This window comes from Phocoena sinus, chromosome 5 (genome assembly GCF_008692025.1).
Source record: "Phocoena sinus isolate mPhoSin1 chromosome 5, mPhoSin1.pri, whole genome shotgun sequence".
NCBI classification, from domain to species: domain Eukaryota; kingdom Metazoa; phylum Chordata; class Mammalia; order Artiodactyla; family Phocoenidae; genus Phocoena; species Phocoena sinus.
The window spans coordinates 106,246,310-106,273,663 of NC_045767.1; the positions used below are offsets into that span (position 1 = coordinate 106,246,310).

The 27,354-nt window shown below is 37.6% G+C and overlaps 1 protein-coding gene across 1 annotated transcript in view; it reads left to right on the forward strand.

Annotated features, from left to right (window-relative positions):
- The window catches only part of DCHS2 (dachsous cadherin-related 2), a 295,264-nt gene that overhangs the window by 181,719 nt on the left and 86,191 nt on the right, over positions 1-27,354 (forward strand). Inside the window, exons 6-10 of the mRNA XM_032633646.1 lie at positions 1,559-1,746; positions 3,054-3,153; positions 14,489-14,646; positions 15,741-16,584; positions 19,026-19,265. Of these exons, the coding sequence (XP_032489537.1) occupies positions 1,559-1,746; positions 3,054-3,153; positions 14,489-14,646; positions 15,741-16,584; positions 19,026-19,265 (1,530 nt within the window). The remainder of the gene's footprint in view (positions 1-1,558; positions 1,747-3,053; positions 3,154-14,488; positions 14,647-15,740; positions 16,585-19,025; positions 19,266-27,354) is intronic.

A 27,354-nucleotide genomic window follows, 5' to 3' on the forward strand; every position in this document is an offset into this window, starting at 1 on the left:
CCATGCTCCGTGTCCCGCTCTGGATGTGTGTGTGGGTGTGTGTGTGTGTGTGTGAAGAGTTAAAGTGTTATGAAGGGGCTTGGAAGGCTACATACTCGTAAGCTGTTCCTGTTCACTGGGGCTGGGGACAGTGGGGCAGCGCAGGGGTTGACGACATCCTCCAGTGCGTGGCATGCATGCGCAGCACGCAGGCACGCCCTCCACATCCGGGGCTCTGAGCAGCCTCAGGTAGTGACCCGAAACCTCACTCCCACGGAACCCTATGTGGAACCCCCAGCCCAGCCCCAGCTGAGCCTCCTAGTCTTTCCGAACAGCTGCTACATGTCAGTCAGAGTTGGTGCAGCAAATAAAAATCTGTTTGCCATTCAGGATTTAGGGTTTTTCTAGAAGAATTGCATTTTGGAACTTTAAAGATGCAGTTGTCTTTGTCATTTTTGTTAGAATCACACTTATAGTAAACACTTTATAAATATAGTTGATATATTAATTGGATATGGCAAACACTGCATTATACCTTCACCAATTCAGCAACTTATCCAAATATGAATTTTTTGTTGTTACTGATTTCACTTTTTGTTTTGTTCTACACACTGTCATTTGTTCTACACATTTCATTTGGAGGAAGAGGGCAAAAAGATCTTGGTAATGGCAATGTTAGGTAGTAGCTGCTTCTTGATTACTTTCTCACAAATAGATATTTTCATAAATAGTGAGGATATTAACGCCTGTTGGAACTCTGCAGCGGGAGACGGGCTACCAGAGATGGCCCTTGGCGGTAGGTAGAGGCAGTTACGATTTTATGCCTGAGTCTGTGGATGAAACACGAGGCTAGTCGCCTAGAAGACAGTTTTGAGTAAGAATATGTAAAACATGGCTTGTAAAGCATGAAGAGTTATTTGGGAAGTCACTGTCCTCACTACACATATATTTTGTGAGATAAAAATAGATAACTCTATACGTAAAAGACAAACCATCACCTAGGAATGTACTTGATTTTCATGAAGGTACTTTGCCATTATTTTAAGTAATGATAACAACTCCCACGTTCGTGATAATTTACAGCTTACAGAGTCCTTTTAAATTTATGATTGCGTTAGTGTTTGATAGCCCTAGGAGGTAGGGTCAGAGAGGTCCTTCTGTGCCTGAGGTGAAAAAATTGGTGCCCAAACCAGACCTTGTGATGTCAGAGCTGAGGTGCTTTCTGTATATTCAGTATGAAGGGAGACATGCTGTAACTTTAAATCTTCTAAATTATTATTAAATTACCACAGAGTATTTTATCATTTGTTGCTATGAATTCATTCTTTAGTTCGAATGGTTGATGGTAGATAATTTGAAATACAAAGAATGACAAATTGAAGGTGGCAGAAGAAACTTCAGAAAATTCTTTCAACAGCAGAGCTAGATTACTAAAGCGTGTGGTCTTGGAAGTTGTACTTTTAGAGCTTTATATCTGATTTTCCTTTCTGGGAATTGGTCTGAGATTTAATTGGTGTTTCATAAAGCCACAGTTCTAGTACAAGCGTCAGCCTCTTTCATCCTGCTCTGTGTTCCTCAGGCGAACTTATCAGCTGGGTGGCCTTGGATCATGAGCAACGGGTGCACCATCAGGTGACTGTCTTAGTGACCGACCACGGCTCCCTTCCTCGAAATGCCACCGCGCTGGTGTATGTCTCAGTTACTGACATCAACGATAACAGTCCGTATTTCCCACAGTGCCTCCCTGGGAAGGAATTACACATCAAGGTATGTGGAGCCAAGTAGCCGTGCAACATTGGTAGTATTCTTAGTTACTTGTTTTGAGCACCATCTTGTGGTAAAAAGCATGAATTTATCCAGTCAGTCTTGTGTGGAAATGCATACATTTCTAGAGTTAGAATTGTCCACATGTCAAAAAAAATAAAAACACAATTAAAACAAGAAAAGAAAATGCTTATATGTGCTATTTGGGATCACACATTCAGTGGTTTTATGATAATGTAGTTCTGTCTGTTGTATGCAAACGTCATGGTACTTCATTATCAGTATTGCTCAGACATGGCTTGTTTTTTTTCAGTAATTTGCATGCCTTTCTTTGTCTACAGCTCCTTGTGGGCAATTGAAACACATCTCTAAGATGGTTAGTTGAAGATAGGAGAACAATTTGTAGCTCTAAAGTGGAGGGACGTGCAGCCAGAGATTGTAGCATTTGATCTTTGCAGGCACATGCGGAAACTTCTCATTATATCTACATGATTTTATATTTTTCATTTCCATGTTTTTGTATGTTTTATAATGTACATAAGTTAGCATATTAGTTCATGTACATAATTAATGTATCTTGGAGGAACTCATACTTTTTTTTAAATGAAAGGGTTATATGAATAAAACGTTGGGAAGCTATTGCTCTGAAACAATTGGGCGTTCAAATTGAGATCAGGTATGCATATTGAAAACCTCAAAATAGGTATTGAGGAAGCTAATAACTTTAAATTTATCTTCCAAAATCATATTTAAAGAAAATTCTACCAATGCAGAACATTATGATACTATCCTTATGATTTTTATTAATATATCATTTTATGTATCATGGCTTAATTAGGCAGTAAGACCCTAAACTTGGAGTTCAATTCCACATGTACATTTCAGAATTTCAGGAAAGTTTCTGTTAATTAATAAGGTATGTTTCCTGAAATAATGGCTTATGCTTATCTTTAGCGTATTTTGGATCTTTTAAAAGAGAGGGATGAATAAGAAAATGCCAGAATTCTTGAAAAGCATCAAAAATCTAAGTTTTTTTAGTCAATTTTATTTCCTTTTTTCCTCAAAATTAGATTAAATGCTGCAGATAATTTGTTCAAATTGAGCAAAACATTTAAATTTGTAATGTGGATTTTTTCCATGGTTTTACACCCATATAACTTTTATACGGTAGACATTTGCATTTTGTGTGGATTTAAAAGTAGTTTAAAAAATAATGCTTAGTAGTAATGTGTTCTGCAACTTAAAGATTCATTGATATTTCTTTTTTAAATTTCACTGACTAATTTGTAAGTCATTTGTCTTAATGACAGGTTCTGGAAGGTCAACCAGTAAATATGTTGGTTACAACTGTGTTTGCAAAGGATCTTGATGAAGGAAACAATGCAGAAGTTATATATTCAGTATCTTCAGGTAAAAGTTACTATATATAAAGGATTAAGAGCTTTTAGAATTTCCTCTTTTGTCTACCAAACATCTGCCTCCTTCTGGGAAAATAGTTAACACTGAAAATAGCACCATATTGCAAACAAAATACATTTTTTATTTTCTAGAATCACCTTTAAAAAAAAAAATTTAAAGTTTAATGGGGGCTTCGGTTGAATCCCAGGGAGAGGACTGGGGTTGGCTGCGTGAGCACAGCCCGAAGGGGGATAGTGCGCCACTGCTAGCCAGGAGGGAGTCCGGGAAAAAGTCTGGAGCTGCCGAAGAGGCAAGAGACTTTCTTACCTCTGTGTTTCCTGGTGCGTGAGGAGAGGGGATTAAGAGCGCCGCTTAAAGGAGCTCCAGAGACGGGCGCGAGCCGCGGCTATCAGCGCGGACCCCAGCGATGGACATGAGACACTGGCTGCTGCTGCCGCCACCAAGAAGCCTGTGTCCAAGCACAGGTCACTATTCACACCTCCCCTGCTGGGAGCCTGTGCAGCCCGCCACTGCAGGGTCCCATGATCCAGGGAAAATTCCCCAGGAGAATACACGGTGTGCCTCAGGCTGGTGCAACGTCACGCTGGCCTCTGCGGCCGCAGGCTCACCCAGCATCCACACCCCTCCCTCCCCCCGGTCCTGAGTGAGCCAGAGCCCCCGAATCAGTGGCTCCTTTAACCCTGTCCTGTCTGAGCGAAGAACAGACGCCCTCAGGTGACCTACAGGCAGAGGCGGGGCCAAATCCAAAGCTGAACCCTGGGAGCTGTGCGAACAAAGAAGAGAAAGTGAAATCTCTCCTAGCAGCCTCAGGAGCAGCGGATTAAATCTCCACAATCAACTTGATGTACCCTGCATCTGTGGAATACCTGAGTAGACAAGGAATCATCCCAAGTTCAGGATGTGGACTTTGGGAGCAACGAGATATATATATATATATATATATATATATATATATATATATATATATATATATATATTTTTTTTTTTCCTTCCCTTTTTCTCTTTTTGTGAGTATGCATGTGTATGCTTCTGAGTGTGAATTTGTCGGTATAGCTTTGCTTTTACCATTTGTCCTAGCGTTCTGTCTGTACTTTTTTTTTTTAATTAAAAAAGTTTTTTTCTTCATAATTATTTTTTATTTTTATAACGTTATTTCATTTTATTTTACTTTATTTTATTTTATCTTCTTCTTTCTTTCTTTTTGTTCTCCGTGTTATTCTGAGCCCTGTGGAGGACAGGCTCTTGGTGCTCTAGCCAGGTGTCAGGGCTGTGCCACTGAAGTGGGAGAGCCAATTCAGGAGACTGGTCCACAAGAGACCTCCCAGCTCCAAGTAATATCAAATGGCGAAAATCTCCCATAGATCTCCATCTCAACGTCAAGACCCAGCTCCACTCAATGACCAGCAAGCTAGAGTACAGGACACCCTATACCAAACAACTAGCAAGACAGAAACACAACCCCATCCATTACCACAGAGGCTGCCTAAAATCATAATAGGCCACAGACACCCTAAAACATACCACGAGATGTGGACCTGCCCACCAGAAAGACAAGATCCAGGCTCACCCACCAGAACACGGGCACTAGTCCCCTCCACCAGGAAGCCTACATAACCCACCGAACCAACCCTAGCCACTGGGGACAGACAGCAAAAACAACTGAAACTACCAACCTGCAGCCTGCAAAAAGGAGACCCCAAAAACAGTAAGTTAAGCAAAATGAGAAGACAGAGAAACACATAGCAGATGAAGGAACAAGGCATAAACCCACCAGACTTAACAAATGAAGAGGAAATAGGCAGTCTACCTGAAAAATAATTCAGAATATTGATAGTAAAGATGATCCAAAATCTTGGAACTAGAATGGAGAAAATACAAGAAACGTTTAACAAGGACCTAGAAGAACAAAAGAGCAAACAACCAGTGATGAACAACACAATAAATGAAATTAAAAATTCTCTAGAAGGAATCAATAGCAGAATAACTGAGGCAGAAGAATGGATAAGTGACCTGGAAGATAAAATAGTGGAAATAACTACAGCAGAGAAGAATAAAGATAAAAGAATGAAAAGAATTGAGGACAGTCTCAGAGACCTCTGGGACAACATTAAACACACCAACATTCAAATTATTAGGGGTCCCAAAAGAAGAAGAGAAAAAGAAAGGGACTGAGAAAATATTTGAAGAGACTGTAGTTGAAAACTTCCCTAATATGGGAAAGGAAATAGTTAATCAAGTCCAGGAAGCACAGAGAGTCCCATACAGGATAAATCCAAGGAGAAACACACCAAGACACATGTTAACCAAACTATCAAAAATTAAATACAAAGAACAAATATTAAAAGTAGCAAGGGAAAAACAACAAATAACACACAAGGTGATCCCCATACAGTGAGCAGCTGATCTTTCAGCATAAACTCTGCAGGCCAGAAGGGAGTGGCAAGACATATTTAAAGTGATGAAGTAGAAAAACCTACAACCAAGATTACTCTACCCAGCAAGGATCTCATTCAGATTTGATGGAGAAATTAAAAGCTTTACAGACAAGCAAAAGCTAAAAGAGTTCAGCACCACCAAACCAGCTTTACAACAAATGCTAAAGGAACTTCTCTAGGCAGGAAACACAAGAGAAGGAAAAGACCTACAATAACAAACCCAAAACAATTAAGAAAATGGTCATAGGAACATACATATCAATAATTACCTTAAATGTAAATGGATTAAATGCTCCGGCCAAAAGAGATAGACTGGCTGAAAAGATGAAAAAACAAGACCCATATATACGCTGTCTACAAGAGACCCACTTCAGACCCAGGGACACATACAGACTGAAAGTGAGGGAATGGAAAAAGATATTCCATGCAAATGGAAATCAGAAGAAAACTGGAGTAGCAACTCTCATATCACACAAAATAGACATTAAAACAAAGACTATTACAAGAGAAAAAGAAGGACACTACATAATGATCAAGGGATCAATCCAAGAAGAAGATATAACAATTGTAAATTTTTATGCACCTAAAACAGGAGCACCTCAGTACATAAGGCAAATACTAACAGCCATAAAAGTGGAAATCCACAGTCACACAATCATAGTAGGGGACTTTAACACCCCACTTTCACCAATGGACAAATCATCCAAAATGAAAATAAATAAGGACATACAACCTTTAAATGACACATTTAACAAGATGGACTTAATTGATATTTGTAGGACATTCTATCCAAAGACAACAGAATACAATTTCTTCTCAAGTGCTTATGGAACATTCTCCAGGATAGATCATATCTTGGGTCACAAATCAAGCCTTGGTAAATTTAAGAAAGTTGAAATTGTTTCAAGTATCTTTACTGACCACAGTGCTATGAGACTAGATATCAATTACAGGAAAAAATCTGTAAGAAATACAAACACATGGAGGCTAAACAACACACTAGTTAATAACCAAGAGATCACTGAAGAAATCAAAGAGGAAATCAAAAAATACCTAGAAACAAATGACAGTGAAAACATAACGACCCAAAACCTGTGGGATGTAGCAAAAACAGTTCTAAAAGGGAAGTTTATAGCAATACAATCCTACCTTAAGAAACAAGAAATATCTCAAATAAAAAACCTAACCTTACACCTAGAGTAATTAGAGAAAGAAGAAAAAAAAATAACCAAAGTTAGCAGAAGGAAAGAAATCATAAAGATCAGATCAGAAATAAATGAGAAAGAAATGAAGGAAATGATAGCAAAGATCAATAAAACTATAAGCCGGTTCTTTGAGAAGATAAACAAAATTGATAAACCATTAGCCAGACTTATCAAGAAAAAAAGGGAGAAGACTCAAATCTATAGAATTAGAAATGAAAAAGGAGAAGTAACAACTGACACTGCAGAAATACAAAGCATCATGAGAGATTACTACAAGCAACTCTATGCCAATAAAATGGACAACCTGGAAGAAATGGACAAATTCTTAGAAATGCACAACCTTCTGAGACTGAACCAGGAAGAAATAGAAAATGTGAACAGACCAATCCCAAGCAGTGAAATTGAAACTGTGATTAAAAATCTTCCAACAAACAAAAGTCCAGGACCAGATGGCTTCACAGGTGAATTCTATCAAACATTTAGAGAAGAGCTAACACCTATTCTTCTCAAACTCTTCCAAAATATAACCGAGGGAGGAACACTTCCAAACTCATTCTACAAGGCCACCATCACCCTGATACCAAAAGCAGACAAAGATGTCACAAAGAAGGAAAACTGCAGGCCAATATCACTGATGAACATAGATGCAAAAATCCTCAACAAAATACTAGTAAACAGAATCCAATAGCACATTAAAAGAATCATACACTATGATCAAGTGGGGTTTATCCGAGGAATGCAAGGATTCTTCAATATACGCAATCAATGTGATATACCATATTAACATATTGAAGGAGAAAAACCATATGATCATCTCAATAGATGCAGAGAAAGCTTTCAACAAAATTCAACACCCATTTATGATAAAAAACCCTCCAGAAAGTAGGCATAGAGGGAACTTACCTCAACATAAAAAAGGCCACATATGACAAACCCACAGCCAACATCGTCCTCAATGGTGAAAAACTGAAACCATTTCCACTAAGATCAGGAAAAAGACAAGGTTGCCCACTCTCACCAATATTATTCAACATAGTTTTGGAAGTTTTAGCCACTGCAATCAGAAAAGAAAAAGAAATAAAAGGAATGTAAATTGGAAAAGAAGAAGTAAAGCTGTCACTGTTTGCAGATGACATGACACTATACATAGAGAATCCTAAAGATGCTACTAGAAAACTACTAGAGCTAATCAATGAATTTGGTAAAGTAGCAGGATACAAAATTAATGCACAGAAATCTCTTGCACTCCTATACAATAGCAGTGAAAGATTAGAAAGAGAAATTAAGGAAACAATCCCATTTACCATCGTGGCAGAAAGAGTAAAATACCTAGGCATAAACGTAATTCAAGGAAACAAGAGACCTGTATGCAGAAAATAGTATGACACTGATAAAAGAAATTAAAGATGATACAAATAGATGGAGAGATATACCATATTCTTGGATTGGAAGAATTAACATTGTGAAAATGACTATACTGCCCAAAGCAATCTACAGATTCAATGCAATGCCTGTCAAACTACCACTGGCATTTTTCACAGAAATAGAAAAAAAATTTTCACAATTTGTATGGAAACACAAAAGACCCTGAATAGCAAAAGCAATCTTGAGAAAGAAAAACGGAGCTGGAGAAATCAGGCTCCTGAACTTCAGACTATAGTACAAAGCTACAGTAATCAAGACAGTATGGTACTGGCACAAAAACAGAAATATAGATCAATGGAACAGGATAAAAAGCCCAGAGATAAACCCATGCACATATGGTCACCTTATATTTGATAAAGGGGGCAAGAATATACAGTGGAGAAAAGACAACCTCTTCAATAAGTGGTGCTGGGAAAACTGTACAGCTACATGTAAAAGAATGAAATTGAACACTCCTTAACACCATACACGAAAATAAACTCAAAATGCATTAAAGACCTAAATGTAAGGCCAGACACCATCAAACACTTAGAGGAAAACATAGGAAGAACACGCTATGACATAAATCACAGGAAGATCCTTTTTGCCCCACCTCCTAGAGAAATGGAAGTAAAACCAAAAATAAACAAATGGGACCTAATGAAACTTCAAAGCTTTTGCACAGCAAAGGAAATCATAAACAAGACAAAAAGACAACCTTCAGAAAGGGAGAAAATATTTGCTAATGAAGCAACCGAGAAAGGATTAATCTTCAAAATTTACAAGCAGCTCATGCAGCTCAATAACAAAAAAAAAAAACAACCCAATCCAAAAATGGGCAGAAGACCTAAATAGACATTTATCCAAAGAAGATATACAGACTGCCAACAAACACATGAAAGAATGCTCAACATCATTAATCATTAGAGACATGCAAATCAAAACTACAATGAGATATCATCTCACACCGGTCAGACTGGCAATCATCAAAAAATCTAGAAACAATAAATGCTGGAAAGGGTGTGGAGAAAAGGGAACCCTCTTGCACTGTTGGTGGGAATGTAAATTGATACCGCCACTATGGAGAACAATATGGAGGTTCCTTAAAAAACTAAAAATAGAACTACCATATGACCCAGCAATCCCACTGCTGTGCATATACCCTGAGAAAACCATAATTCAAAAAGAGTCATGTACCAAAATATTCATTGCAGCCCTATTTACAATAGCCAGGACATAGAAGCAACCTAAGTGTCCATCAACAGATGAGTGGATATAGAAGATATGGCACATATATACAATGGAATATTACTCAGCCTTAAAAAGGAATGAAACTGAGTTATTTGTAGTGAGGTGGATGGACCTAGAGTCTGTCATACAGAGTGAAGTAAGTCAGAAAGAGAAAAACAAATACCGTATGCTAACACATATCTATGGAATCTAAAAAAAGAGAAAAAAAATTGGTCAGGAGAACCTAGGGGTAAGATGTGAATAAAGATGCAGACATAGTAGAGAATGGACTTGATACGGGGAAGGGGAGGGTAAGCTGGGACAAAGTGAGAGAGTAGCATGGACATATATACTCTACCAAACGTAAAATAGATAGCTAGTGGGAAGCAGCAGCATAGCACAGGGAGATCAGCTTGGTGCTTTGTGACCACCTAGAGGGGTGGGATAGGGAGGGTGGGAAGGAGGGAGTTGCAAGAGGGTAGAGATATGGAAACATATGTATATGTATAACTGATTCACTTTGTTATAAAGCAGAAACTAGCACACCATTGTAAAGCAATTATACTCCAATAAAGATGTTAAAAAAATAAAATAAAATAAAATTTTAATGTAAAATCATATTATTTTCTCTATGTCCTAATTAGAAATCAACCAGCCATCCACTTTAAATGAATAATTTTCCATAATCTGAAATGCAAATCAACTTTTACTGACAGGAAAATACTAGTTAATGGACAAAAATTGGTATTGAGTATAAAGACATATGATTATGAACATCAAGCATCTGTGAATCTCTATGAAAATTAAATATTCTTAAAGTCAGAGTAAATCATATTTACACAATGTAGAGTGAAGTAAGTCAGAAAGAGAAAAACAAATATTGTATGTCAACGCATATATGCGGAATCTAGAAAAATGGTACAGATGTACCTCTTTGCAAGGCAGAAATAGAGACACAGACATAGAGAACAAATGTATGAACACCAAGGGGGTAAAGGGGAGCTGGATGAATTGGGAGATTGGGATTGACATATATACACTAACTAATATGTATAAAATAGGTAACTAATGAGAACCTGCTGTATAGCATGGAATACCTGCTGTATAGCAGGGAACTCTACTTCAGTGTACAGTAGAAACTAACATATCATTGTAAAACAACTATACCCCAATTAAAAAAAATAGGATTAATAAAAAATGCCACATACATACACACATATATATGTATGTGGGAATTTTATTGAGACAGGCTTATGTTTATGTTTTTCCTTGAGAATGCACAGGCCTCAGATTGGTTCCAGTGATTAACTTTAGTTGGCATTGTGTTTTTATACCATTTTAAAAGAAATTTGTTGCTTTGTCGTGTTTGACACAAAAATAGGGAAGCAAGGGACAACATTGCTGTTACCTGCAGATAATTTAATTGTCTTCATGGAAAACCCCAAATATGCTACAGGCAAATCACTAGAATCAATAACATAAAAAGTTTCTGGGAACAATGTCAACATACAAAAATCACTAGCATTTTGAGAACTAAGCAGGATTTCAAAGGTTTCATTCACTGTAATGAAGAAAATCATTGGGTGTGGGGTCCAGTTTACTGTGAAGATCATGAAGTTTAGGCTTCAAGGTTCTTCACTAGCACAGGCTCCTCTGGGGTGGGAATATTGTCCTATTTTCTTTAAAGAAGGACCATCAAATTATGTGTTTCCCCCCTCTCCCAAATCAGAATCATCTTGACTAGAAACATAAGGAGGAAAATTTCAATAAAAGATACTTAAGACCTTTATGTAGAAAATTACACAATAGATGAAAGACCTAAAGTAGAAAGAAATGAAAAGGCAAATCATGTTCATGCTTGGGAAGATGACATAGTGGGTTGTGCAGTAAAAATGAGTCTGCTGAATACACACACACAGGTTAATAGATTAAGCTATAATCCTGCTATGATACCGTTATTTGGAAAGGAACAAAACCATGCTATATATTACTCATGAATATATGGACTAGAAAGATACACCCCCATTTTAGAACAGAGGCTGTCTACAGGGAAGAAGGGAATGAGATTTGGAGGTACACACAGGTCCTCTGCTATACTTGTATTCTGTCATTTCTTTAAAAAATTTGAAGAAATATTGCGGCTTTACCAATCTGGAAATGTTTACATGGATGGTCATATATTTCTGAATGTTTGAAATGTTGATTTTTAAAAAAATTAGCTTCTGAAATGATACTTGGGGCATCACAATATAAAAATGTGGTGATATCTGTTATGTTACTCATACCTTTGCTTTAACTTTATCCAATTACAAAATAGAGGCAACTACAAAATATAAGATAAAATAACAAGATAAAAATCAATATGAGAACAAAGATATATATATCACATTCATGAAAGTTTTCATTCTCCTATGTAAATGGATCAAAGCATAGAAATCACAACCAGTAGATGTTACATAATTTCCTCCTCTATACTCTGACTTTCTTAAGAGCAGGAGTTCTTTTTTATTTGCCGTTATTTCCCCTATAACTGGTAGTGTCTGTTACATGATAGTGACTCACTGACAGTTGAATAAAAGAATGAAAGAGAGCCACTAGCCTAGACATCGTCTGAAGTTCTTTGGGTTGTTTAAAGTATTTAGATTTTATCAAAGAACACAAATCTGCTATTTAGCAAACCAAATAAAAAAACACCTGTCATGATCAATTTGAATTAGAAGTATCAATATAAACTTATGACATATTTTAGTGTGTGCATGTGTGTATTCTGTGACCACTGAAAAAGGCCTAGAAACAATGACTGACCCAGAAGCAATGAGCAGGATACAACCTCCCAATACTGTATTCCATGGAATGAACCAGGAGTCCTTGGAGAAATGACTGACTCCAGGTCTTGAACAGGAAATCTTCAAGATGAGTCTGTAACATTTTGTCACCCCAGATACAAGGAGGCTGTTAAAGATGACTAGGATCATATCAAAGTCTCAGGAACCTCCTTTAAGAGGATCCTAAGGTTCAAAGATGGAACAATTTGAACACCAATAGGGATAATATTGGGAATAGATTGAAACTCTTATAATATGTTTAAATTTATGCTTAATGATTCTTAAAACAGAAACTAAACAAACCTTTAATTATCATAGTTGAAGCACTGAAGGATGTTAGTAAACCAATCCATTATTTTGAAGACTGTTAAATAAAAGTTTACCATCAAACATTTATCCTGACTTTTCGTATAATGAACTGTCCCACTGGGTTACCAATAAGTACATAAGAAGAAGTTGCTCTTTAGTAATATATTCCAGCTAATAAATGAAGAAGAGATCATAGACTCAATGTTATACTTTGCAACATTTATTGAATCATTAGTGGATCCAGGCTGTGCACCAAAGGGGGCCCACATCACAAAAAGAGACAATCAGACATGTGCTTCTGAAGGAAAACACAAAACAGCATTTATGAAGTAGTCTTCCCCCCAAACAACCTGAATCTGATTAATTCTCTAGATGTACCTCCCAATTTAAGGAGAACATAGAGGACAGAAAAACATGTTAAGCTACACATTGGAGATAAGCAACAGGCAAATCTAGACCACGTGAAGCTTCAGGATACATGATCCAGTTCTTCAGCAAATGAGTTGCAAGAACAAAATAAAGAGATGGATGGCAGGAATGCATAGATTGAAGAGATATGCAAATACAGATTTTGTGTTGAACCTAATTTGACTAAAAAAAATAAGATATTTATGAGACAACTGGAAATTTAAAAGTTAACTAGATATTTGATAATATTTAGGAATTATTACTAATTTTTAAAAGTATAATACGGTACTGTGATCGTATTAAATTTTTCCTTATCTTTTAGAGATGCATGTTGAAAAACATACAGAAGAAATGATATGATTTCTGAAATTTGCTTCAAAAGAAGATGGTGAAGGGAAATACGTGAATGGGGAATAAGATTAGCCATGAGTTGGGCTTCCCTGGTAGCACAGTGGTTGAAAGTCCACCTGCCGATGCAGGGGACATGGGTTCGTGCCCCGGTCCGGGAAGATCCCACATGCCATGGAGCAGATGGGCCCATGAACCATGGCCGCTGAGCCTGCGCGTCCGGAGCCTGTGCTCCGCAACGGGAGAGGTCACAACAGTGAGAGGCCCGTGTACCACAAAAAGATTAGCCATGAGTTGATAAATATTATTATTATTTTCCAAATGTTTTTTTAAATAGGATATTGAATATAGTTCCCTGTGTTACACAGTAGGACCTTGTTGTTTATCCATTCTATATATAATAGTTTGCATCTGCTAATCCCAAACTGCCAATACAACCTTCCCCCACCTCTCCTCCCCCTTGGCAACCACAAGTCTGTTTGCTATGTCTGTGAGTCTGTTTCTGTCTCATAGATAAGTTCATTTGTGTCATATTTTGGATTCCTACATATAAGTGATATCATATGGTATTTGTCTTTCTCTGTCTGACTTATTTCACTTAGTATGATAATCTCTAGGTCCATCCATGTTGCTGCAAATAGCATTATTTCATTCTTTTTTATGGCTGAGTAGTATTCCATTGTATATATGTATCACATCTTCTTTATCCATTTACATGTTAATGGACATTTAGGTTGTTTCCATGTCTTGGCTATTGTAAATAGTGCTGCTATGAACACAGGGGAGCATGTATCTTTTTGAATTAAAGTTTTGTCAGGATATATACACAGGAATGGTATTGCTGGATGATGTGGCACATGAGTTGATAAATATTGAAGCTAGATGATAGGTACATGAAAGTTCAAGATATTACTGTCTACTTTTTTATATGTGAAAATTTCTATAATAATTTTTTTAATGTGTTATGTTTCTTGTCTGTATTTTTAGTATTATCCTTATGCTCATATTCACACAGAGTTTAAGGTAAATAAAATTTCCAAATGATCACATGTATATTTGGATTAATTAATTCTCTGTATTCTGCATTGTCAACTAACATTAACTTCTTTTTTTTTTTTTTTTTTTTTTTTAACTTCTTAATTTTGTGTGTGTTTGTGTGTAGAGGGTAGTACTGATCACTTCAAGATTGATGCCAACAGTGGTGAAATAAGAACAACCAGAGTACTTTCACATGATTATGGACCTTTTTACAGGATGACTGTAATTGCCAGAGACCAGGGGGTGCCTCCTCTTCAAGGACAGGCAGTTATTAATATTCAGGTAATAGCTCATATCACACAAAGTGTGGAAAGATGCTCTGAGGGCATTTTTATTTTATATACAAATGAAGAGTGAAGATACATTAAATATACGAATACTCTTTTTAGAGAGCATTGCAGATGTATGTCTGCATTATATTAAGTGATTTTATTATCACTTGAGAAATGATTAGGTTTAAATAATTTTTTATTTTAACTTTGTACAGTTACTGACAAGATACTTACCTCCATCACTATGTGGATGTTTATCCTGCTTTGTTTATAAAGAACAAAAAGTATCTTTTCTTTTACTTTTTGCTAATTGCAAGGACCTGGTAAATTTGCAGGAGAAACGTGTGTAAATAAATGACCAATATAAATTGCATAGTTTTTGTAATTATTTTTAAAATTAGGAAAGGCACTTGAGATTTGTATTTTAAGACTTTCCTTTAGTCGTAATGAGCAAACAAGCTGTAGGAAGTCTCCATAGTAGGAAAAAATTACATCACCTCATCAGAAGCAAAATGACTGTTTACAGGAAGATTTTTTTGTTCAAGCACGTGATAATCAGTAATATTAATATAGGTATGTATACTAATCAAGAATATATGTCCCCAAGAGTTCTGTTTCCAAATTATATTCTTTATTGATTAAGGATATGTGGGTTAGGAGAAACTTCTATCATAATATCTCAAGAATCTGGTTTCAGATAAACAAAGGCATATGATACTTAAATGTATGCAGATGTTGTCATTAAGGAAATATGAGTTTCTAGGACTTAGATTAGCTTGGAGAACTAGCTCTTGTACACTGTCTTTGAAGAACCATAAAACTACAGTTCACGTAAACAACAGCATAGCCTCACCAAACTATCATTGCATCCATTGCAGCAAACGGGAGTGGAAAGTCCTATACTTTCTTATCTCCTAGCTATTATGCAGTTTTCAGTCTTCAGAGGCATACTGGAATTATACAAGATAAGAAAAAGACATTTTCTCACCAATTAACATATGCATATTACACAACTGGAAGGAATTAGCTTCCAAAAGAATAGCAGCACCTGTGAAGTCTTTTTAAAAACCCCAAATTAACAACTCCTTTTTATTCTTATTTCAGGTGATACCACTATCCAAAGGGAGAGCTCTCATTTCTCAGAATATTAAACACTTAGTTATACCAGAAAACTTGAAGCCTGCAAAAATAATGAGCTTGATAAAGTCACCTGATCACCTTCAACAACATCATAGTGGAAAGTTACATTTTAGTATCGCTGCAGATGACAAGGATGGTCACTTTGAAGTCGACAGCTCGACGGGAGACTTGTTCCTCTTTAAGGAACTGGATTATGAAATGACGTCCCAGTATATTTTCAGGGTGTTAACTAAAGACCACAGCAGAAACTCTCCCGTGAATAGCACAGTCTTCCTTAGTGTTGCTGTGGAAGATCAGAATGACCATTCCCCATCTTTCCGGGAGGAGTTCATTGTGATCAGCGTGGAAGAGAATGCCCCTGTCGGGACTCTGGTGCACGTTTTCAATGCCAAAGATGGCGATGGCAGTTTTTTGAACAGTAGAGTACAATACTTCATTGAAGCCCACCACCCTGGAGTGAATCCATTTCTCATCCACCCCTCATTTGGCACTTTGGTCACCGCTTCCCCCCTTGACAGAGAGAGAGTTCCGACTGTTGTCCTGACAGTAACTGCATCCGATCAGGCTGTGAATGTGACAGACCGGCGACTGAGATCGCTGATGGTGAAGGTAGTGATTTTGGATATAAATGACCACAGCCCCACTTTTACATCTTTCCCCATCGCCCTTGTCAAAGAGGATGCCGCGGTGGGCTCCTTGGTGCACCATATAACTGCTCAAGATCCAGACGCAGGAAGGAATGGAAGAGTAACATTCAGCATCCTCTCAGGAAATGAAAATATGGCCTTTATGCTAGATGAGTCATCAGGTACTGTCCTTGTCACTGTCAGTTAAAGCCTGTGATCACTTGCTTACATTTACCTTTTTCATTTTCCTCTGTTATAAAGTCATAGTTCTCAAGATGCATTTGCTTTAAGGAAATTTGACTCGATTTACTGTTTAACTTATACAGATGATAGGCACAGAGGTCATATTCAGAGAACAAAGAGTAATTGGCCTGTTTGTTAACATTGACCTGCTTTGTAGCTAGCTCACATTTCCTGGGATGAATATACAGTAGCCAACTTCTTTACCCCCATTGTGTGTTTTCATAGGGTAGGAGATGATACCAAGAGTGAATCAAGGTAGAACATGAGTCAACATTGTTCAAAGACGTTAGTATGGAAACTTATCTCTAAGATCATACAAACATACACTTGTAAATAGTTGGAAATCATGTATTTTTAAATGGTTGTATTGATATTGACATTAAGACCCTTACTTTTCACAACTGAAACATTTTATTTTTGGCAGAAGCATTTATTCACTGTCAAGTACTCTTTGGAAATGGCACTCACTGTCACTTCCCTTGTCTTGCTGTTACCATATTGTCAGATAACATCTTCTAAAATTTTTGATGTAGTTTGATGGACAATTATACATTCAAAGTGTCATTCTTGTTATATTGGAAATGAAATTCCCTCAACCTGATTTTCAGAAGATATTGAAGTGATGGACTACCATCTCATTCTCTAAAAAATAAAATCATTTCTGCATGAGCCTTAGAAAAAAATCTCAGATGTATACCATTTGGCCCAACTGTTAGTAAGAGCATTATTTGGAATGGGACTGAATGTGTAGAATTTGGAAGTCATGATTATAGTCTGGCTATATACTGTTGGAAAATTTCATCAAAATATTTATTAAATCCTGTGCATATGGTTCTGTTCTGAGACCTGCATGAACACCACCTAAAAGCCCAACTGACAGAGAGATAGTCCAGACCCAGTTGGTGATTTCTGTTAGAGCTGGGGTCTCCAAGGATCTATTTAAACGATATTTAAAATGCTTTCCAAAATGGCTAAGGAAGGTCTATTTCAGATTGTTAAAGAGGGTGGATAAAATTAGAATTGCGTCTCAGTAATATAGATATCCTGAATCTTAAACAATTGCAGTGGCTGTTTCAGTTGAGATATTTTTTTCAAAGACATAAAATGCTAATTGCTGAAGGCACTCTTATGAAATAGGCTATTTTCCTCTCACAAAGCTCATATTTTTTTATCAAGAAGACAAATTGATATTTTCAATGGCTTTTGGCTATGAAGTGTAAAATGATAAGCAATTATGGAGAAACCATTTTATATATAAAATCTGAATCAGTAAGCCTCTTTAATTATTTGAAGAAAAGTTCTTATAGGAGGAACACGTGTTAGAGGAGCAAACAACAATCCTAAAAGAAAAAATGTGACAATTGGAGTTATGTAACAAATATATGTGTGCAAGTTGCTTATATGAGTTACATGCTTAAATGGCAGTTGGATGGAGACATTGTATTCATGAAGTTTATTGTCCGAGTTATAGTCTTTACTATTTTTTGTTAATAAAAAAAGACAGTTAGGGCTTCCCTGGTGGCGCAGTGGTTGAGAGTCCGCCTGCCGATGCAGGGGATGAGGGTTCGCGCCCCGGTGTGGGAAGATCCCACATGCCGTGGAGCGGCTGGGCCCGTGAGCTATGGCTGCTGAGCCTGCGCATCCGCAGCCTGTGCTCCGCAACGGGAGAGGCCACAACAGTGAGAGGCCCGCGTACCGCAAAAAAATAAAAAATAAATAAATAAAAGACAGTTAAATGAGATTAGTATAAAGAGACTATAACTCTTTGACAAAAACTAAATCTCTTAAAGGATGTAGCCATACTTTTTGTAACTTGGTCACTTTTACACATGAAGTGTCCTTTGACACGAAGAGGGATACTGTTAGAACCTAGATATATTTTTAAATGAAGGTAGAGGGACTTCCCTGGTGGTACAGTGGTTAAGACTCCGCGCTCCCAATGAAACCGGGTTTGATCCCTGGTCAGGGAGCTAGATTCCACATGCATGCTGAAACTGAGTTCGCGTGCCGCAGCTAAGGAGCCCATATGCAGCAACTAAGGCCTGGCACAACCAAATAAATAAATATTAAAAAAAAAATGAGGGTAGATGTTGGGTAGATAAATATTCTTGATGTAATCATCTTAGTAGATAATGATATGTTATGGATTATTTCTGAATTCTCATTCATCCTTATAATTTAAATTAGAATGACTTTTCTAATGAAAGATGTTCTCTTTTATTCCAGATAATATATAAATTTAAAGTTGGTTTCATAATATTTATTCTTTAACAGAGAAAGCTTCTGAATTTTTAGCAACTTAGATGAGTTAGACAAAAGTATAGTAAGCATGACTTCTCCAAAGAATATTACCTATTGCTTTTCTCTTCTTTCAAAACAGGTTTACTAACTACTACTTCGCCTTTGGATTATGAGTTAAAAAGTCAGTACATTCTGACCCTTCTGGCACTGGATGGTGGCACACCAACACTTTCTTCATCCCAGACTTTGACAATTACTGTTCTTGATGTAAACGATGAGGCCCCAGTATTTAAACAGCACCTATATGAAGCTTCAGTTAAAGAAAATCAAAATCCAGGGGAGTTTGTCACAAGAGTTGAAGCTGTGGACAGAGATTCAGGTAACTCAAAAATGTGGGAACTAAATAATCGATGTTAAAAGCAAAAATTGACATTTACCAGAAACTTGAAAACAGTTGCTAGTTCTTTCAAACTTCTAGAATTTCTTTAATTAGCATACACAGAAAAAAAAATTGAATGCATAGTGTGTACTTTTTATAGCATTTGCTTGTATTGATTTTTATTATTACTTATAGTAGAGTGATACATATCTAATTAATATACATTTTATTGATTTGATTTTGATAATAAACAGAAGTATAGACAAAGGATCACACTTTTTTCAGACTGTAATAGCTAGATACATGGAGTACCAGAAGGTAAATCGTTCTTTATTTTCTCTATATGTAGCATAATGGAAGAGATTGGATGCTGGTGTCAGACTGCCTGGCTTTGAATCCTAGAACCACCACTTAAGCTGTGTAACCTTTAATAAGCTATATACTAGCTCTCTCTCATCCTCTGTTCGCTTATCTGTAAAATGGGGATTATGATACAGCCTAATTCATAATTCTGTTATGAATATGAATGAGTTATTACCTACAAAGGGCTGAGACCAGTATCTGGCACAATAAACAGTCAATAAATGTTAACTTCCATCATTACTGTATTACTGTTGTGTTATTAATATCAACCACTGTGTTCAGACAAATGACTTTGAAGTAAACAGTTACTATGGCTAGGAATTTATAAATGTCTTAGAATTGCTTTTCAATATCACTATGACTTTTTTGGCCATGTAAGCTTCAGTAACTTTAATAATATCCTTTTTTAATTTTAAACAAAATAATTATAAAAATTATAGTGAAGTAGTTGCCATTAACAACATATGCTGAATTTTCCCATCTAAATAATACAAATAGTTTAATAAGCCATTATTTTTAAATTCACATTTGTATATAGCAAGTGGCAATACATAATCAATATAATATTTTGTTCTTTTCTTGCAAGAATTGTAACAGATGTTTCTATGGAAATAATAGTATGAAAACTAGCATTTTCCTCCTAAATTGTTTATCAAAGGGGTAAAAGATACATTTTCTTGAACTTTTAAATTATATACCGTTTAGATGCTTTGCACTTTGGGGAAACATCATATTTTAATGAAATGCATTTTATGTGATGTGATGAAGATTTTCAAGGGCCAACCCAATTTTCTCTTTTGACCAGAGTGGGGCAGTGTGATCAAAGAGTTTTGCTTACTGTGCTCACCAAGAGGGCTGGAGTGTGCTAACAATTGCTTGTCCCAACTCTGCTTAAAGAATTTAGCACATTTCTGGCAGTGTGGTTTTTAGTTGATAGAAACAATGGAGAACATACATAAGCTTTGTGTTTCCAATATACCCAGTTTAGTAAAGTTCTCCGAGAGGATTCTCTGGTGTAAATTGAGTAATGCAGAGCTCCGGGCAACACAGAAACCACTTCCCAAAGTACACAGACATATGCTGAACCCATCACTGACATGTGATTTAGCAAGCATTTAAAGTCTGTAAAATGCTTCCTCCCTTTGACTTTATTTTATTAATTTTATTTTTTAAAATGGACTCTACTTAAAGGATTTATTTGCTTTAATATTTGAAGGCAAAAAGAATTTCTCTCAAAATTTTTCATATGTCAACTAAAGATGATTGCCATAAATATGCTTTCCAATTTTTACTGTCAAATTGCCAAGCGTTAGTGTAATTTTCTTTTGGAATGAATGGTCTGCAACCTGTTACTTATAATTGAATTGAAAGTTCATTATTCTAGAGATTATGGTTTGCCAGGGAATTTAGATGCAAAATTGCTGGTTTTCTGGCTTTGGCTTTATGGGTGTTTGAGATACACATTAGCATTTCCTGAGTCTCACGCACCTTCACAAGTTTTGTAGACAATTTTGGTTTACTGGAAATCTCAGTGTTTTTAATGAAGCCAGATCTGTTAAGCCAGTGGTTATGTAAATGCATGTGAATTTGGGTGTATGCATGTGTTTCTGAACATATTTTTCCTAAATCTTTTTTTTTTTTTTTGCTTATTGGGTTAAGACAATGAAAAAGGATTATGCACAAGAATTAAATGATGTAGTCAAGATTTTAACATAACTGGCATTATATTGGAATTTATGAATGGTTTACTTTATAGTCTGTATTTTTAAAAATATTATAGCATTACTTAATACTAGAAAGGTTAACATACGTTTTCTAGCATTCTACAATGTAGTTTTTAAAAATGTAAGCCTAACAGCATTGTTTGGCATTCAAAACCCATAGGAATTTGAGCACTGAATGTTTATGATGTATGACTCACACTGGTTCTAACAGGAGTTTTTTCTTGTATTAAAAGGGAAAAACAACTACCACTTTTTAACTAAGATATTAAAACTGCTGCAGCATTTGGTGCCAACAACAAGAGCTCCATTGTTAGTGGGAAAAGATCTATCCCTAAGGGTACCTCTCCCCCAGTCCTGGGAGGAAAGGGTGCCCCAGCAGGGAAGATGACTCAGTCCTGGTGATGCACTGGCTCATTCATGGTGAATACAAAATAATTCAACAGCACATCACCATACAAAAATGTCGAATTCTATAGTGAAATCTTATTCTCTATCCCATAAAAATTGTATTCTGTATCTGGATTTATCTTGAACAAACTCTACATCTGGTTTCCCAGAAACTGTCTCATGCTGGATGCATAACCCCACCCAACAGCCTGCTGTTGGAGCAAAGGAGAAACACTGCCATGACAGTATTTCATCTATTTCATTGAATCTAAGACACTATTAATTGTAAGAAGCATCTAACTTCAGATATATTAAAATTTGGGGAAAAAATGTGTCTTAGAATTAATGAAAAAATTAAACAGACAAAAAGGACTACTCACCCAGAGACAATCACTATTAAAACTTTGAAATATAATCCTATTTCATTTAATACATGGTGTTTTGATTATATGATTGTCTAATTTTCTGCCTGCCTTTTAAGCTGTGAACTCATGGATTCAGAACATATTTTACTTGCTTTTATCCCAGGTCCCTAAGATAATGCAAGCTATGACATAGGAGTTTAGTAAATTTTTTTGACTATATGATTTGAGAAACCGGAACATCTGTGAAATAGGCTGCTACTCTTCAGAACTCATTTATTTGTTTATTTCTTCATTCAATCAGCAAGGTACAATCCTGTTTTTCCTTTAGGAATGTTTGAGTTGTGTAGGCATTGTACAGTTGAGGAATTACATGAAAAAATATTTTCATGAAAAGTAAATCTGAAAACAACACTCCCTTGGTCAGAATTCTTAATTAATTCCTCATGGTTTTGAGGATGAAGTTCTCTTCTCTTTTAGCTTAACAACTAGGCACTTTAATAAGTGACTGTAGCTTTCCCCTCTATTCTCAACTCCTATCACTCGCCTGCCTTTACGGTAGGACAAGGTTATGCAAACTTTTCTCTGTAAAGGGCAAGATAGTGAATGTTTTAGGTTTTGCAGGCTATACAGTCTCTACTACTTAATTCTGATGTTGGAGCAAGACAACAGCAATAGATAATACATAAAGAATTGAGCGTGGCTGGGTTTCAGCAGAACTTCACAAAATCAGGGGGGTAGGCTGTATTTGTCCACTGGGTTTGCCAACCAATGGTCTGACAGGTATATCTAATTAAGACATCTAAGTTTCTTACAATTTTCTGATCATCAGATCCAATTATGATGTCATCATGGTAGTAGATCAGTGTGATGACCTACTGGATGCTGAGATGATCTTTATCTCTGCTGAGTAGATGATGGCTGATAGTGGAAGAGTTTACATAAAGATGTACCATTGTTCCTGCTGGATGAAATCAGATCACTTGTGATAGTCCTTACAAATTGCTATAGAGTGTTGGTTCTCATTTCAGTTACTGTGTTCTTTAACTGTTTGGTTGTTCTTTATATTTTTTAACTCTTTTTTTAAAACTTCTTATAACTCCTTGCTCTGTGCATCCATTCATTTCCCAAGTTCTTAGATCATCTTTACAGTCATTACTCTGAACTCTTTCTCAGGTAGATTGCCTATCTCCATGTTGTTTAGTTATTCTTCTGGGGTTTTATCTTGGTCCTTCATCTGGAACACATTCCTCATTTTGTCTAAATTTTTTTGTATTTCTATATATGTTTTGTTTCTCAACCTTGGAGAAATGGCCCTCTGTAGGGGATGTCCTATATGTCTCAGCAGTACAGTCTCCTTTCATGACCCAAGGGCCAGAGACCAACTAGTCCCAGGGTAGATTCTGACCTGTGTTTGTGGACTCAGTTCTGCAGGCTGCAGGACTGAGTTTTCTTGCTTCTGGCAAGAAAACTGCCCTCCCCCCTGGTGGATGAGGCTGGTCTAGAGGCTTGTGCAGGCTTCCTAGTGGGAGGGGCCAGTGCCTATGTAATAGGGAAGAACCTTTTGTATTCTATTGCAAGTTAATCACTAAAGGGATGTTGCCCAAAAGCTTAAATTATACATAATGACCCAACTCTCAGAACCCTGCCTCCCAGGTAATGAGCATTAAGCTAAAATGCCTTTGTTTAGCTCACAGGAAACATCCTGACCAGGTCCACCAGTGAGTGACTGCAGGAAGGAACAAATGAACATGTTCCCCTCTGGAGGTTGATGGGAACCAGGAAGTGTTTGACTTTACTCCCTCCCCTTTTAGTGTGAAAGAAGCCTGAATTCTACCTCAGGCAAGATGGTTCTTTGGGGCACAAGCCCTCCATCTTCTCAGTTTTCTGACTTTCCAAATAAAGTCATTACTCCTTGCCCCAACAACTTGTCTCTCAATTACTGGCCTGTTGTGCGGCTACTGGTATGAGCTTAGACTTGGTAACACTTGCCCACTGGTGGGTGGAGTTGGGTCTTGGCCCTCTGATGGTCAGGAGTGTCAAGGAGTATGTCTAGAGGCAGCTGTGGGCTCAGGAAGTCTTTAGGCAGCGTGTTTGCTGATGGGCAGAGCTGTGTTCCCACCCTGTTGGTTGTTTGGCCTGAGGCAGCCCAGCACTGGATCCTGCAGGCTACTGGATGAGGTCAGGTCTTGGTGCCAAAATGTCGGCCTCCAGGAGAGCTCATGCTGATGAATACTCTCTGGTACCTGCACCACCAGTGCCCTTGTCCTCAGAGTGAACCACAGCCGCCCACCCTCCCTCCATCTCCCTCCATCCAGGAGACCCTTCAAGATCAGCAAGTAGGTCTGACCCAAGGTCCTATGAAGTCACCGCTTTTGCAGTCCTCCAAGGGTAGAGTCTCTGTTTCCCCCAGTCCTGTGGAGTTCCTGCAATCAAGACCTGCTGGCCTTCAAAGCCAAATGCTCTGGGGGTTCAATCCTCCATATTCCAGACCCCCAGGCTGGGGAGCCTGATATGGGCCTCAGAACTCTCACTCCTGTGGGAGAACTTCTGCAATATAATTGTTCTCCTGTTTGTTGGTTGCCTACCTGAGGGGTATGGAATTTGATTATATCATGAATCCTCCCCTCCTACCATCTCACTGTGGTTTCTTCTTTATGTCTTTGGATATAGAATGTCTTTTTTTTCATAGGTTCCAGTCTTTTATCGATGGTTGTTCAGAGTTAGTTGTGATTTTGGTGTGCTCATGAGAGGAGGTGAGCTCAAGGTTCTTCTACTCTGCCATCTTGTCTAGAAAGTTCGAGAGTGTTGGTACTCAAAAGGTGGTCCCTGGGACCAGTGGCACCATCGTCCACAGCCTACACAGAGGGCAACTACCAGAGGGCATTTAAAAGATGCTGGTGTCCCTCTAACCAATGGCTTTCCCAGGGTCTTTATGAAGGGAGAATACTCTGAACTGTTGGTAAATGTAGTTAGAGGAGGGTGGTGGGCATGTCATGATAAATTTACCATTGGTAAATCCACCCTAATGTTCTTCTCCATTTCCTTAAGCTTTTTGATTCTTTTCTGTATAGTACGCAAGGGAAGATCTGGCATCTCAATCTCAATGATGATAGACCACTATTGAATGCAGCCAATCAAAAGAAACTGTCAAGGGAAATAACTAAAAGAGCTAGCACATTAAATTCAGAATCTCTGGTAAGAACACCACATCAATAAATCCAGCTGAAACCAAAGTACTATTTTATCTTCCTGGGTTTCACATCCTTAGAATTGATTTCCACATATTTTCCACAGATTTATTCAATATAAGTTAGAAAAATCTTGCTATTATTTGAAAACTATAAGCTGTCTCTAATTGAGTCATATTTGCATGTAACTGCCTGCAGTATGTTGAGATCTGACTCTGGTTGTAGGTCTTCTCGTGAATAGGTATCCCCTTGCAAGAAGCTACCTGTTATATATCTGCTGTTCAATTTGGTTCTGATCTTCAGAGAGATTAATTTGGGGGTTTCCTTAGAAGTTTTTCGGTTTTTTGACTATGACTTGAGCTGCGACTTTAAAGACTCAGCTTATAATTTTCTTTCTGTAAGTTCCCATTGCATTCAGAGACAGCCAGTTCACATCATACTCCTTTTACTATCCCATGGCCAAAGTCAGCCCCACGTGGTCCTCTAAGGAATAGAAATCCTTTAATAATCAGTTCATCACAATCAAACACAGGTGATAATTTAAATGATCATGGTACCGTTGAAAATGAGAAATTACTAGTGTTCCATTTCCTGTGGGCAGGGAACCCAGCACTGTCTTTAAGGCCAAAGGCATAACCAAATCAATCTCAGAATCCCTAATACCTGGGACCCAGTCCTGGTGCCAAGTACCGTATCAATCAGGTGCAGTCAGGAAAACCAGCTATTACAATACAGGTGTTGGAAGGCTGAATAAACAGAAAGGGAATCCTGAAGTAACACAGAAAAAAATAACGGTAGGAAGCAGCTACCACCCCTAATCCCTGGAAACAAGGAGAATAGGTCGAGATTATCAGAACCTAGGAAAAAAAATGAGAGGAGGGGCCTTGCAGAGCCTGGTCTGGGAGTGCCAAAATAGAAAGTTGTGAGCAGTTTCTGCACTAGAAGAAATGGCGTTGCTGACAGGGAAAATAAGAAAACAGGAAGAAGAAGTCCCATCTGCTCTCCTCTGACCTCAGTCTCCCACGAGGGTCCCTTTGTGGCAGATCTTAAGAGGGGCTCAGCTGGCAAAGGAGATTCTGCACAGCTGTGGTGTGCAGATTCCCTAGCCCCAGCATCGCAGGGCGGAATGGGGAAGAACGGATTCAGAGCTGAGTCAAAACAGTTTAATAACTAGTACACCATGTAAAGGACAGAGGGAGGAGCTGGCAGAGGGAACAGCAACTACAAAGGCCCCAACAAAAAGACACTTAGCATGTTCAGAGAGCAGAAGTGAAGCCCGTGGGCCAGGAATATAGTGCAGGAGCAAGTATATGAGAAGAGCTTGAGTCCACATCACATGAGACTTTGTAGACTGCGGTATGGAGTTTGGTTTCTATTTTGAGTGCATTCAAACACTTTCTTCCCTCTTACTTGTTAAATCCTATTTATATTTAGGGTCTAAGCTTATACAGAAAGCAACACAAACTCACTCAGTCATGTCTTACCATGTGGAATTGTAATTGTCTGCTTACTTCTCTGTATCCAGTGCTACACTATAAGCACTGTGAGAGCAAAGAATGTGTCTTCTTGCCAGCAGTTATATCCTTAGCACCTGGCATGGTACCTTGGCACCCGCTATCACTCTCTCTATATGTTTATTGAATAAGATAATAAATGAACAAACTATCTACCTGTAATAAGTCTTCCCTGATCCCCTTCCTCAGTGATTTCACATATTCCCCCACACCATCTCCCTCACTAGAGGGGAGCTCTGAGGACCAAGATAAGTACTCATTATTCAATGGTATCTTTCCAGTGCCTGGCACTTGGTAAATGTGCACTGCATAAATAAACATATAAGTGAATGAATCAATCAACCAAATAACTGGCGCTCAATACATATGTGTCATCTGCATATAGGTGGAAACTGAAGCCAGTGAAGTGGGAAAGAGGTGGAATGAATTCCTTCCTCCCTCCTTCCCTCTCCCCTTCTCTCCCTGCCTTCCTCTCTCTCTCTTTGTTCCTTCCTTTCTGTGTTTTTTAACATCAGTCAGCAATACCTGAAGCCAAGAGAAAACAAGTC